This window comes from Crassostrea angulata, chromosome 6 (assembly GCF_025612915.1).
Source record: "Crassostrea angulata isolate pt1a10 chromosome 6, ASM2561291v2, whole genome shotgun sequence".
NCBI lineage: Eukaryota > Metazoa > Mollusca > Bivalvia > Ostreida > Ostreidae > Magallana > Magallana angulata.
The window spans coordinates 48,196,342-48,211,740 of record NC_069116.1 but is presented as its reverse complement, the minus strand read 5'-3'; the positions used below and the strand labels follow the sequence as shown (position 1 = coordinate 48,211,740).

Below are 15,399 nucleotides of genomic sequence, written 5' to 3'. Positions count from 1 at the left end.
AAATCATATTTTTATAAAAACAAAGAATGATTTGTTCTCACAGAGAATGATACATCACAACGGTTTTGTCGAGTGTGGACTAGTCTTGCAATGCGCCTCCCTTGTACTGTTGACGTGTATTTGTATTTCTAATCGAATAAATTCATGATTACATAGATTTCATTTACAACAGTTAATTATTTAAACACATATCAAAAATGGTTTCATATACGCACTGGTTTTTATCTATTCTAAAAAAAAATATTTAAGTCAATAGGAAACTTCAACAGAGCATTTGTGTCCCTGTGTATAAAATTTTCATCTATTAAAATACGTCTTTCATTTTTTAGCTTTTGATTGATAAACTAATATAGATAAAATGTGCGTCTTTGATTCTTTTGTTCACACAAAGAACAAAATTAAACCAAATTCATTGACCAGCAACTACAAATCAGAAGAAAGACGTTCAATCAATAAGACATACAAATCACAACATGTAAACTGATCATCCTAAAGCTATGATGGTTATTTTGTAAATTGCTGAGCGCTGACGAGAGCGGAATACACTCCCTTTAACGACAACAGCGCCTGGTGAGAGCCACTCTCAACAACCTGTCCATCATCAATCACAAAAATGACGTCACAGTTCTGTATCGTTGACAGGCGATGAGCTATCACGATACACGTCCGACCTTTCTGGGCGGCGTCCAAAGCTGCCTGAACTTGCTGTTTAACCAATTAAAAAGAAGTTTTATTGATTCACTCGACAAAAAGGGTTAAAAGGGCACAAACAAACATCAAACAAGTATTTTACCTTTTCTGATTCGCTATCTAAAGCAGAAGTTGCTTCATCCAGAAGCAGTATCTTAGGGTTGCGCACGATGGCACGCGCTATCGCTACTCTCTGTTTTTGTCCCCCAGACAGCTGTGTGCCCTTTTCTCCAACAACTGTCTCATACCCCTTTGAAAATTATTAACGACATTATCAACAATTCACTCAACATCTTTTTATCCTATCCTTGTTATGAAACATTCATTTTATTCTAATTAAAACGTTCCCTTACTCTATTTTCCTTCTCATTTGTAAATTATTTTAATAATCTTCTTTGTGCAATGTGAATCATTTTAATTTTCAAACAAAAGAATTATTTTCAACAAGGTCTTGAAGTACTAACCGCGGGAAGACTTGTGATAAAGTCATGAATGTTGGCTTTCCTTGCTGCTTCTATTACGTCATCCATTCCTACATCTGTGTCCAAGCCATATGATATATTCTCCCGAATACTACAATCAAACAGAATGGGTTCCTGGCTGACAACACTAATGAACGAACGGAGACGGTTCAAGTTCAGATCCCGGATATCCCTCCCATCTAAATTCTGGAATATAAAACAACCGGCTCTACCACTTCATCTTATGCAAGAACTACACTTCACATATTCGTAGTGTATAAAACTTAACAGTTAATTTTTATTTTCTGAATACTGTATACAGGGTTATTTTTCGCCCCGTGTAGTTTTTGCCTTTCTACACTTGCAAACAGTTTGAATTCACCCACAGTTAAAGAGGGATATAACTTGAGATATTGAAATTCGCCCAGTCTTAAATTCGCCTGCTGACGTCGACAACGAGGGCAAAAGGGGCAAAAATTAAACGATGACGAATATTTCCCTTTATACAGTATTCATTAATACCCTTCTCTAGTTTACTGTTACTCTCCCCAGGTTTACAGAGAGCTTTTAATAATTTTCAAAAATATAAAACATCATTTATATAGCAATTCTGTTAAGGTTGTCCCAATATAAATCTTACTATTTCTGTAAAGGTTGTCCCAATATAAATCTTACTATTTCTGTAAAGGCTGTTTCAACATAAATCTTACTATTTCTCCGTCCTCTACATCGTACATTCGTTGGAGCAGTGAGATGGCGGTGGACTTGCCACACCCACTGGGCCCCACCAGGGCTACCGTTTGCCCGGACTCCACTGTGAAACTTAGGGACTTCAGGACTCTCACCTCGGGCCTCATGGGATAGCTAAACGACACGTTTTTGAAGACAACTCTCCCATCCACAGTGGTCTGAAAAGAATCCGTTCAGAAAATTATAATGATATGAATGTTAAGCACGATTTTTCGAGATAATGGTGTATTTTCAGCATAAATCAACGGGATACTATTTACATTTAGTGTATGAGATCTACATATAAATACTAGAATGTTCTCAATTAAAGATATTGAGTTTATCAAGCTCATCAAATAAAATCACTTTTTAATAATGTCAATATTATGATGGAATTAAGGTTTGACCGTTCACGAAAGAATGAAATAATAAATATTGTTATACTTTCATGTTAAATACTGAAATCTGATTGGTTTAGACGCAGTTCATAATCTGTTCTATTACCCTCAGCGTTAGCAACGCACTTAGCAACGGGTAACATTACGAATTGTTACATGCGCGAAAATCATGCGCGTACGGTTCGCCTTAGAATTCATGTTATTCCTATCTAAAAGCAGTGATGTTTTCTTTAAAATTAAGACATTCAGTATATTCATTCAGCTTCACGTCGGTTGACAATGGTTTTCTCGGGGTGTCAATTTCAACTGTTACCCTCCCAAACAGGCACTATTTATATAATAGGATCTGAAATTACATTTTGGTCTCTAGTTAGATTTTTAATCATAAGATTGCTATATTAAACTGGCTTAATTAATTAGTTTAATTTGTTATAAAATGAATAAGAAGTTTGATACCATATTTTCCTGGTAATTTCAAAATCTCTGAAAACGGTTTGGAATCTGAGTCATTTCACGTAGAAATATTTGTATATGTGTAAAAACAGTGTATTGTTTCCAAAGATTCTAGGCATATATAAACAAACCATGTATGTTCCTTTGGAGGAGTATATGTCTATTCCAGGAATAGTTTCCAGAACTTTGAATAGTATTCCGGCAGCATGCTGAGCTTTGGAATAATCTGGCAAGAAAGAACTGGCCTGTCCAATTGTCATTCCGGTGAAAGCAATGGCGAAAAACACCCTACAATGTGTTACAGTAGAATGTTTAAAATAATAAGGGCATCTAATATATAGCCATAAAAATTATAAAATTTGTTGATTGTCAAGGGCAAATATATGTTTAAATCAATATTTATTATTCATTATATGCTGTTAATTGTCAGTAATTTCATATGAATGTTCTTAGAAGTTATTTCTGGTATATTAACAAACTCTAGCTAGTGCATGAATAATAGAACATCCAATGATGAGGGAAGTTTGTATCACAATTTCGGTCAGCACTTCGTTATGAAGTAGTTCCAATGTTCGAAACCTTCATCTGTTTCTTTTTGTTATAACTTTGAGATGAAACATCCTTATTGGGCACAAAAAAACGTCTAAACTACACATTTTTTTAAAGCCTCATTTTGTAAAGATTGTCTCACTTGTACACATTTTCTGGTGCCATATCTCCAACACTAACTTGCCACGCCCCAAAACGGAAAGCACCACCATACATTGCAAAGACAACACACTGAGAAAAGCCATAGGCAAATCCATATAACTGAGCTTGTTTCAGGTTAGATCTGGAATAAATAAATAGACATATTTTTTCAACCTCAAGTACTTTAAGATAAACCTATTTTAACTGATATATAAATGTACGATTCATAACTAATCATACTAGCACATGTATCTCTGAAGTCCTTTTGTGTAACATTGCATATTATTTCTAAAGAATTTTCAGTTGTGGCAAACAAGCATGACATTGTGTTTAATATAATGGCTCCATTTAAATAATTTAGACTTGCCTTAGAGGGCTCTCTAGATGTTCTGAGTATAGATCATAGAAATATTTTTCCCTGGCGAGAGACTGCACAGTACGGATGTTTTCTATTGTCTCGCTGGCAATCTAGAAGTGATAAAATGTACATGTATATATTTACAACTACCAAGTATGATTTCCTCTATTTCTTACGGAAACTTATAGTTCATTCATGGCTCTATAGAAACAGCCAGACTGAAATCTACACGCCCTGTTTATTGATTGGTCGAAATCTACAGCGACCTTATAAAAATCACGGACTGCACGAAATAATCATGATGATGTCAGACTCAAAGTCTCACAGGAGACGATTTGGCTGTTTATTTTAGCTAATGTACATAAACAGTAATTTAGTGAATATTACTTACTTTTGTAATCAATTTATTAATTAGTTATTAGAAAGGTGCTAATATAAACAATAAAATGTTTCTTTGGTGATTCACGTGGGTAATAAAGGTAGCGATCATGCAGAAAAAAAATACATATCCTGCTATGTATTTTTCCTGCAATGTCGCTCCTTTCATATCCCGAATGAATCACCAAAAAGGCATTTTATTGTTTAAGTATTTATCGTCTACATACCAGATAAAAAAGAGACCAATGTACACTTTCTTTCTACTTATTTACTTCCGCTTTGACTCTTTATGGAAATGGAATTCTGGTTTTACAACTATCTGATACTTGTTAAGATTTGGGTATAATGATATAATAATTATATGGAGTGTGAGCCTCTGATAAGAATTCCATAAAATGGTTTGGATGTTACCTTTCCAGCATCTTCTAATTTATTTTGGTCATCTTTGTGTTTACCCATTACAACTTTGATCTGCAAGCTACCTATGAATATAAATATTTCACAATAAGTCAATCGAATTTCTGCTTCAAGTTGATTCTAAAATCCGCCTCACTAAATGTTTATCGAACGTTTTAATGTTTTAACAAAATAGTGAGAGAATAAAGACTTGATATTCGGCTTTACTTCTACATGTACGTCTTGTACTAGCTGGCTATGCAATAAAAGACCTAAAACACATCGCCAGATAAATTTGCAATTTACAATTTCCATCTCTAAGGTGTCATTGTCTTATTTCAATTAATATCGTCCATTCGGAAAATAACTTACTGAAGAATGTTTGACCAGAACTATTAAAGAGCAGCTAAAATAGTCTTTAAAGAATGAAAATTCAAACAGTTAATAGGATACCAAATCCAATCATAAATAAATGTCTGAAGATTCTTTTTCGATGAAATATACTGAAATTGCCAACAGGCACTTTTTCCAATCATAATTTTTCACTGCAACATGTTTTATCAAGTTCAATATATAATTACCATTCATATATGTACATATATTGATAAAACTGGTACAAATATAGACTGTAAAAATTGTAGTTTCACGGCTAATTTGTATTTTTTGGGGCACCTGAACCTTACAGTTGCTAAAAACTTGTTTTATATTCCAAGAAATAAAAAGAAAACTCTCATTCTCTTTAACATCTTCTTTGGCGTGACCATGTTCTACTCACTAGACAACATCAGTATAGGGACCCCGCCCAGAACAACCAGCGCCAGCTTCCACCCATAGTAAAATGCTATCACCAGGGCCGCAACCAAGCTAACGATGGAGGACAGAATCGTGCCTATCCGAAAACCAGTCGCCTGCAATCAACATCATCAAATTAATATAAAAGATATTTTACAACTTGGAGTATTTCCTTAATTTGTTTTATTTCAAAGTAGAGTACTTCATTCGCAAGTTTTTTTTCCCTTTGCTTGAACTTGCAAAAACAAACAGTATTGTAAAGGGGAGATTTTTTGTTGGTTTATTTTCTTTTCAATGAATAATTACGTTCATTACCCTTGACACTCGCAGTAAAATTTGTCGTCTGCTTTCTTTATTTACCGTTTTGATGAGAGAAGCGTCCGTCGCGAGCCGTGTGGTCAGGGATCCCGTCCCGTGTTTGGGGTCGTCAAAGTAGGCGGCGTCCTGTCTGAGGTAGGCCCGGAACATCTTCAGCCTCAGCCTGAACGTCATCCTTTCACCGGCAATGCCGAAGTTTGTGTGCTGGAAAGAGTCGTAATAAAATGACCTCATTTTTTTTATTTCAACAATTATTATATTCAATATGATTTATAGAATGGGTTTAGGCAGCAGGCACGTGCACAGTCTGTGTTAGCCCTCTCCCTACATTATCCAAAGTTGATAAAACAATTTTCAAGTTAAAAACTTAACTTAATAATGACGACAATATGAATGAAAAATTTTGCATGTTTGCATATCATTTACCAGAATTTTTTTTAATAACCACGCCATTCGAATAAAATACATGTTTAAATAAAAAATGTTCTATAGGTCTAATCATGTATATTCCGTATCTCACCATAAACAAGTTGGAAACAAAATTCAGTCCACCTAAGGCCAAGAACATCATACTCCAAAACACATTATCTGTATTGTAAATATCAATAAATACCTGCAAAAAAAACCAATGCTTTGATCGTAAACTATTATTTGATGAGATTAGAGCAGTCTTAACTGGTAACAGAGGATTTTTTTTTTCATAAAAAAATATCAGTCCTGCTCTTATGGAACATTTAATACACTTTTTCAGATGATACAGCTTTAATTACTTTGATCATTTCTCCAAAAAACACGGCAAAAAGCGGCATCGTGGTTCCCTGAATAGCAGCAAAGAATGTGCCAAAAATTAGAAACGGGCATTCCGGAAAATTTTCTCGTAAAATACGGAAGTATTTTGGTTTTTCTACTTCCTCCTCCTCTTCCCCCTTCTCTTCCGCCTAAATCAGAAAATACAATGAGACAACAGCTTCAGTGCATATATAGTTATTGTACCTCTTGTTTGTTTTTAAATGAAAAGCAAATGGTTTTATATTTCATCGCGAAAATTTCAAAGATACATGTTTTAATCGAATAGTGTATATCAATTGTTACTTTGTCTGATTAATAGATTTTTGTAATTTCACCTCTTTCTCTTTCGATATTCCCTTTTCAGTGATAGATACTTGACGAGAAGTTTGCCTTTTCACTAGATTGTCACTCTTGTCTGATGACGACACACGGGACCTTTGTCGTTTATATATATGAGCTTTATTATCGTCTCCTACATTCAAAACAATAATAGTTTTAACACATAGCTTTTTTAGAGAAACTGTGTCTTCCTTTAAGAACAATCTTAATCAAAGATATAAATAAGGATGTAAAACCATTGAGTAGCACTGCAGCAGCAGAGGAACAAGATTGTTTACCAAGTTTTGTATTTTATTATTATTATCAAATATTTCAAAGGTCAAAATATTGAAGACTGAGTTCGGCTATTGCATTTGTATACAGTTCTGTAAAGTCCGCAAATTACATTACCAACATAAATTACGATGCATGTAGTTTTATTCCATTTGCTGGGATCTTTAGCAACTTTACCGTTAGCACCATTGTCGTCGGGCTCCAGGGACTGAGCCTGCACCAGCTGATAATAGAACTCTTTCTTCTCCATTAGATCCGAGTGAGTACCAGACTCGATTATCTCCCCTTGGTCCACCACGTAAATCATATCGGCGTTCTGTACCGTTGTCAGTCGATGAGCTATCATCACTGTTGTCCTACCAAGACGAGCCTAATTGTTGAATAAATATAAGAGAGCATACTAAGCATTAAATGTACATGTACTAGACGTGAATAAATATGACCGAATCAAAAAATAAGTGGTTGGGACTTATAAATTACTTCAACATATCCACTGCATTCGAGATATCAGTGTTCGAGATATCAAAGTTCAACTGTACTAGACGCGAATAAATATGGCCGAATCACTGTACCTAGTGCATTCAGGATTCAATCTTATTACTGACCTGATCTAGAGCTGTCTGGACTATTTTCTCGCTCTCTGAGTCCAGGGCTGATGTTGCCTCGTCCAAGAGGAGAATTCGCGGGTTTCTGACTAGAGCTCTGGCGATGGCTACTCTCTGTTTCTGACCCCCGGAGAGTTGGGCTCCTCTTTCACCCACCAGTGTTCGATATCCCTGTAAAAAGCATATAAATTTTATTTAGTGTATAATACTGTCGAATATAAAGATCGACTTTTCTAGATATGCCATCAAGCTTACATTGGGTAGCCTTGTTATGAAATCGTGAGCATTAGCGGCCTTGGCAGCATCTTCTATTTCTTGTATGGTAGCGTCAGTGTTTCCTAATTTGATGTTTTCTGCGATCGTCATTCCGAACAGAATAGGCTCCTGCGATACGACCCCAATGTTGTTTCGAAGCCAGCATGTGTTGAGATCTTTTATATTTTTACCGTCAAGCAAAACCTAAAATCAAAGTTATACCGGTATATTGCTTATTTAATAGATACTAAAATAAAACTTTCAAATTGGCAGATTAATGTCTTTGATTGCCAGTGTCTTTAATTATCATGAATATTTTTAAAGTCATTGTATTAACAAGAACGGATCTGGCTCATTTTCCCAGAGTTTGGGACAACAAAATGAAAACAGTTCAATCATTAAATTAATAATTTATCACTTATAATTATCATTTATACAATGTAGCTCTGCCGAGAGAGAGAGAGAGAGAGAGAGAGAGAGAGAGAGAGAGAGAGAGAGAGACCCACCCTTCCGCTGTCTGGGTCATACATCCTCTGGATGAGGTTGACCACGGTAGATTTTCCGCACCCACTAGAGCCCACTAATGCAACAGTCTGTCCCCGACCAATATTCAGATTGAAATTCTTCAATACCTGTTATGGAAAAATATTTATTATATACAAGAAAAAACATTAGTATGTGTGTAGTATACAAATACATGGGATCATTGTGACAGTTAGCTGATATCATGTTCATATTTAACAACTTTAACGATGTTTTGTGTTTGTATTTAAACAAATGAAGAAATTAAATAACTTATATTATTTAATTTTTTTTAAATTGAAAATTTAACAATTCATGAATGAGATAAATTTAATCAATTTCTAAAATTTGGTAAATTAACTAAGAATGACAGTAATGTTCTATGCACATAAACGTGTGGCCTTTACCTTGACCTCTTCACGAGTTGGATAGCTAAACTCCACCCCCACAAAGTCAATGTCACCATCCAGAGAAACCGGCACCTCCCCTTTGTCCGATGTGCCATCAATTTCGGGCACCTGTTTAGTACAAAAATAACATATAAGGCACAAAAAATAATATCTTGCATGTATTCCCATTTTTTAAAATAAAAATAAATATTACTGGGGGTCAGGATATTATCGTATAATATACTTATATATTTTTGGAAATTTTTGATAATTTTGTAATAAGCTATATCAAAAAGACATCAACATTGTTTATAAAAGACAAAGTTTCTTAAAACACGTATGTCCTGGAAATCCTATAACAATATAAACACTATTAAAAATCGAACTATAAATGATTTGTAAAATTCAATCAAAATTCAGGATAGCGGTAAATGTCTCACATTGTCAATGGTCTCAAAGACTTCGGCTGCGGCTCCTTTGGCGCCGAATATTGAGCCCAAGTGGGGCGCGGCGTTTCCGATAGAAAAAGAGCCAATCATCACACAGAAAAACACCTGCAAAATATTTAAAAATAAAATCTTTTTACTGTACAACCTACTTATTACTTCTTCTAAAGTAAGTTTCTAAAGATATATTTTAGCAGGTAGTTTCCCCAAACCTCCTTTTTTGCTGCAACGCCGTTAACAGAAATATGGTGCAGTAATTTTCCTTACCGTAAGAACTTCCCCCGGGCTAATTCCATCTCTCTCGGCGGCACAGTAGGAATGGTACCAATCCTTGACCTGATCTGACCCATACCTGAAAGCCAATCAAAACAACTACAACATGTGTCTTTTATGAATTAAGATTTTTTAAAATCATTCTACCTAAAAGTACTTATTTACAAATAAGACAAAAGGCTTTCTTTTTAAAAAAAGTTCGATTTGGTTCGGTGTTTATGAGTTTCAACTTTGGATTGGAATGCAAAAAAAATTGAATTTCTTTTCAAAGTTAACGGAAATATAATGGTAGACATAACTGCGAAAAACTGGATTTTTCATCCAATAAAAATAAGATAAATAAAAATTAAGACTGTTAATAAAGTAATCGTATCTCGAGTGGTGTAACATTTGATGTCATCGGAATAGGTAAACAATATATGCTACAGAGTGTGATTGGCTGACGGAATTTCCTGTGTTTGGACGTACTCACCAGAAAGCTAAAGCGTAGGTTCCGAACATAAAGAACATGATGAGGCCTATCATCATCCCCTGGACGAAAGACTTCCGGATCCCGATCCTGCGGGTTTCCTTCAGTGCGCTCTCATATCTAGAACAGAAGTTTGGCCTTCATTTTATACGAAGGATCAAAATAATGCGATCGCGGTCGAAACATTAAGATTCCAGCCTCACCGGGATGTGTTCGTGCAACATTGGTTAAAAAAGCAGTAGCATTTCCGTTTTTTCGGCTGAATTTAATTTCCTTACCTTTGGGGGAAAATTCCATGCATAATTCCTTATAACATACTCAACAAAACAGATCTATGTCAATTATGCATAATTTTTTGCTATATTTCTGATTAATTAAATCTCCTAAATATTAACCTAATTTGTTCCTGACGCTGTCCGTTGAATGAGATGACGGTTCGGATACAAGACAAAACTTCCTCTGCTACACTTCCGGCGCCTGCGTAGGACTCCTGCTCTTTTTTCGTGTAGTTCCTGATAAACTGGATTTTATAACGTCATAAAAAAACTTCATTAACGTTGTCTTTACATTTTATCTTTTGTATTTGTTTCACTTATCATAGTTACGTGTATTTCAGTTATATACCATGATAAACATTGTACAACATTAATATGGATAAAAACAAGGAATAGTTATAAGTCATCTGAATATAATTGCACCATATCTGTATTGGTATTTATAAACAAGTGGAGCACCGATTAGAAAGTATAAATCGTTATTTATAGAGTATATAGGTAGAAAACACTCACCACAGACATGATTGCGGCGCTGACCGCTAGGATAGGGGTCACGGACATCATTACCAAGGTCATCTTCCAGCTCTTCCAGAAGCCGATGGCGAATCCCGAGAAGAACTGCGCTGTGTATTGGAAGGTAAAACTGAACTTGTCGCCGAGCCCATCCTTGATTTTATTAATATCACTATAATCACAGGGAGCGTGTTAATTATCAAAGGGATAATATAAGGGTAATGGCACACATACTGTAAATTTCAACTCAATTCTTGATTTCTTTAAAATTTACAGCTTATCAGAATAACATATGTATAACATATAATATACTGTCAAATGTTTTACCAATACGGATTGTTTTTATTCATGAAAGTCTAGAGAAATCTTCATTCAGTACAAAAGAATTACACATTTTATTCATGGACAATTCTGAATGTTTGTGAGTTGAGTACTAGTCTTAAGTATCAAGTTTTAGTCAATTGACTTCAATTTTGAAAGTGGACCCTTACTCTGCTAGGCGTGTTGTCAGCTCCCCGCTTTGATTTTTGTCGAACCATCCAATTTGTTGTCTGACTATGGACCGGAAGTAGACTTTCCGGATCGTATGAATCTGTCGCTCACACGCCGTTGTCCAACACATTATCTAATGGTCGAAAAATTTGCCGTTAATTCATTGTTCGATGATAAATCTCTATGTAAGAAAAACTGAACATATCTGAAAGTTGGGCATAAACATTGTTTGATAATATACGTATGATATTTTGTTACATGCATAATTAAAACTCATAAATAAAAATATGCATAAATAGAGATATACTTAAAGTGTAAATGTAGATCATTTAAAGAGTTTTGAATGTATGCATGTTTGTCGTTGATATTGAAGCATTTAAGAACCACATTGGCAATAATTTAAGCTTTCCAGATTGAACTAACCAAAATGAGTTTAAACTTGCATTCAACCTGATCTCCCTTTTATCATTACAAATCGATTCCCTGATAAAACATGAAACTTTCAGCTAAAGGAAGATTTTCCAGTAACTTCAAATTGTACAAAAAATGAAACTGCAAATCAAATGCATGTATTTAACTTTTCGTATTTTTGTTGTGTTTTATATTCTATACCCTGAAAATGCAATAAATTGTATATCTATCATTAATATCTGACTTAATTTGAAACACAGTGCTCTTTGAATAACTAAATGAGGTTTACACCGCACCTGCAAGTACCCTGCCACCAGAACCACGGCAGCTATGTACAGATAGTAGAAGGCATAGGTGCTCATCTTGTCTTCAAATTCGTCTGCAGCAGAAGACGAGTCGTTTCCGGTCGTGTTTCCGGTTCCGTTTAAAACGAGGCTTCCATTGACGCAGATAAATGTAAAACCTCCCGGCCCTTAATTAAACAATAAAAATATCTTAAAAAGATTACTGGTTTATAAAGCTTCAATATACAATGGACAAATAATGAAATTCAAGGTGACTCAATTTTCGAAGATTTGATATCCCTACCCCCAACCTTCTTACATCCACAGCGAATTTTTTTTAAAAAGATTACTGGTTTATAAAGCTTCAATATACAATGGACAAATAATGAAATTCAAGGTGACTCAATTTTCGAAGATTTGATATCCCTACCCCCAACCTCCTTACATCCACAGCGAATTACGAAACAGTATTAACTCGTTAATATTATGATACAAAACTATACACGAAATAACATCCATCCATGACAATTCACTAAAATTTGGCCCCTATATGAAATTCAGTGATTCTATACACTGTAGTACTATATTTGTATAGCTGAAATTACACTCCGAGGGACCCGGCCAGTGTTTGTATATATACAGACCTGAGACGAATGTGTCGGTCAGCTCCCCAAAGATAACAGACAGGGCTGGCCATCCTCCCCCCACAGCTATAGCGAACACACTCCCTATGAAGATCAGGAACTTGTCCAAGGCAGTGGCATATCGGAACTATAGTGCAGAAACCATAGTTATGTAGTCTTTCATTTAAGCAGTGTATACAGAGTATGTGTGTGTATTTAACCTAACATGTATTACATTTAATAAGATTTCCTGCATCGGCCAAGTTAAATACTCTTATCTGAACAGGCAATGCAATATCAGTGTTGCTTGTAAGCATGACCAAGAATATATCAATATACAAAATAAGCATTCAACACCCGTTGTACAGATTTCATTTTAAAATTGTAATATTGAACTTATAAACACCACATTATCGTACACATGTAGTAGCTAGCTAGCAGTATACTGTCTTACCAGCTGTCCGAAAGTTGCTGATTTCGCCGATTTCCTAAAATAACAAAAAATGGAGAAAAAAATCAATATTCCAACAAATTTTATGAATATAAGGACAAATAGTTCTTACGATGTTGACAAGTACCTCGAGATCGAGTCCATGTGGGCGCTGTTGGCGAGTAAATGAGAGGTCGGGGGCACCTGTTCCCTCTGTTTATAAATACCCGCAATGAATCATTGAATAGCTGATAAGAACAACCGACGTACCAAGTTACTCCTAAAGCTCACTGTGTTTCTGTGATGTGTATTCTAAAAGGTTAATATCTGGACCATTTCCAGATATGGTCTCCTACCGAATTCCCCAAAAGTCAATACCTGATATATATCTGATTTATTTCCAGATATGGTTCCTTTCTCAACAATGATACTGCATTCTTCTTATTTACATGTATTCAACGATATACATGTAATATGGTTGGGGAGGGGGGGGGGTATACCATCATTATATTTGTTGTTGTGAGGGTGGGAGTTAAAAATAATTAAGTGAGATAATATATAATAAATAATAAATTTACAAAAAGTATTCAAATTAAACATTTTAACGAATTATCCAGTTCTTACACAAACAACTGTATACATGCCTTACTATTATTTAGTCTTACCCAGAGTTTTATAGAAAACACCGGGCCGGGGAAGGGGGCATGATTAAGCTATATACACCTTTCCCAGGGCTGAACTAATCAAATACTCCATTGATTTATTCAACCGATTATATATATGCATTGTATGAGTAATATGTATAGATCTTATACATTATCATGTTGTTGTATATTGACAATATATGTACAGTCAGAGAGCGGTATGACGTAACGATAACGAGTGGTGTCATCATTCAAGGACTTTGTCTTGCAAACGTTAAATGAAAGAAGAAATGATTTATTTAATTAACAGAAATTTTAAAATTTGGTTTGTAATTTCGTATTCACATTTTTTTTTTAACTTTTAGAAGTAATAAAATCCTCCGAAACCAAGAAACCCGCCCCCTTTCCTTGAACTTGCTCCATGCACATGTAGATATATAGCTCTAAGACTACTTACTGTTTCTTTTCGTTGGTTTTCTCCTCTGAATATTTTTCTCCTTTTTCCGAAGATAACAATGGTGCTCTCTCATCCGTATCACTCATTGTAAAGCGTGTTGTTCTAATACATCAAATACCCTGTCTCTCTCATCAAACTGGATGTTTGCTTCTCTAGTTTCTAGCGATTAAAGTTTTGTCGAATAAAAGTATCTCCCTGTATCCAATTTATATACTCAAATGTTGTAATTATCAAACAGGTTGCAGAAAAGTACTTTTGCTTTGCAATATTTACTTAGACATGTTAAAGTCCTTTGGACCGAAGAAAGATAACTCTCCATTGAGTAGACATTCATAGCTATATGTATGTGTATAATATCTATTTAAAGCTGCAGATAGTGCAAACAATGAGTCACAGTGCTGAATATTAACCATCAGATATTTACAAACCAAATGAGGATTAAACTTTGGTAGTTATTCTCTCTCTCTCTCTCTCTCTCTCTCTCTCTCTCTCTCTCTCTCTCTCTCTCTCTCTCTCTCTCTCTATTGTATAATGTCTTATTCAAGATACAGGTAATATTAATGCAAACTGTGAGTCACAGTAACCTATAAACTTAATTAAAAAAACCACAACCTGATTTGTCATATGTGATTCATTTTACATCTCAACAATTCAACAATCCAATCAACTCTCTCTCTCTCTCTCTCTCTCTCTCTCTCTCTCTCTCTCTCTCTCTCTCTCTCTCTCTCTCTGTATAATGTCTAATTTAAGATACAGGCCTGTATAAACACAACCCGATGTGTCATATGTGATTCATTTTACGTGAAAACAATCCAACAATATACTGTAAGTCGTTTTAATTCCACAGTGTTAAAAATACACGATTTCTACTAAAGTACCAATTGCGATGGTTTTAATTTCACGCTGCTTAAAAATTCAATTGATCAGAATACATGTGTATAAGCATTTAAACGTTTTTAAAACTAATGATAGTATTCACGATGGGTTTAATTTCGCAAGAAAATATTAAATCGCGAACATAGTGAAATTAAAACCATCGTGATTATTTGCCAATCTACAGTAAAGCGATATAGATATATTTTGGATTTTTTGGATTTTTTTTTAAATCGTTTTATTATAACAATCCAAAATAAGAAACACTTGGTAAATTTTAGGCGTTATTCAAAGCGTGTATCGATTCCGAATCATGAGAAAATAGTTGAATTTACAATATCGTTCTTGCACGATTGACTTCAAATGTTTTATTT

The 15,399-nt window shown here is 34.7% G+C and overlaps 1 protein-coding gene across 2 annotated transcripts; it reads right to left on the bottom strand.

Moving 5' to 3' along the window:
* Nucleotides 1-129: 129 nt before the first annotated feature.
* LOC128189052 (ATP-dependent translocase ABCB1-like) lies at nucleotides 130-14,475 on the bottom strand. Of its 2 annotated transcripts, none has more exons than XM_052860476.1 (28): nucleotides 14,153-14,475; nucleotides 13,076-13,109; nucleotides 12,643-12,769; nucleotides 12,011-12,186; nucleotides 11,303-11,436; nucleotides 10,812-10,983; nucleotides 10,419-10,543; nucleotides 10,027-10,143; nucleotides 9,549-9,633; nucleotides 9,276-9,389; nucleotides 8,854-8,964; nucleotides 8,431-8,556; nucleotides 7,925-8,128; nucleotides 7,670-7,840; nucleotides 7,242-7,434; nucleotides 6,788-6,924; nucleotides 6,434-6,601; nucleotides 6,184-6,276; nucleotides 5,706-5,867; nucleotides 5,329-5,461; nucleotides 4,569-4,639; nucleotides 3,789-3,889; nucleotides 3,423-3,563; nucleotides 2,863-3,019; nucleotides 1,862-2,059; nucleotides 1,155-1,358; nucleotides 794-940; nucleotides 130-705 (listed from the first exon to the last, which is right to left on the bottom strand). In XM_052860476.1, exons 1-28 carry the CDS (start codon nucleotides 14,236-14,238, stop codon nucleotides 505-507), a joined length of 3,888 nt encoding a protein of 1,295 aa, XP_052716436.1. In that variant the 5' UTR covers nucleotides 14,239-14,475; the 3' UTR covers nucleotides 130-504. The 2 variants fall into 2 exon arrangements, with proteins under 2 accessions (XP_052716436.1, XP_052716437.1); XM_052860477.1 differs by lacking the exon at nucleotides 14,153-14,475 and adding an exon at nucleotides 13,200-13,303.
* Between the last annotated feature and the right edge of the window lie 924 nt (nucleotides 14,476-15,399).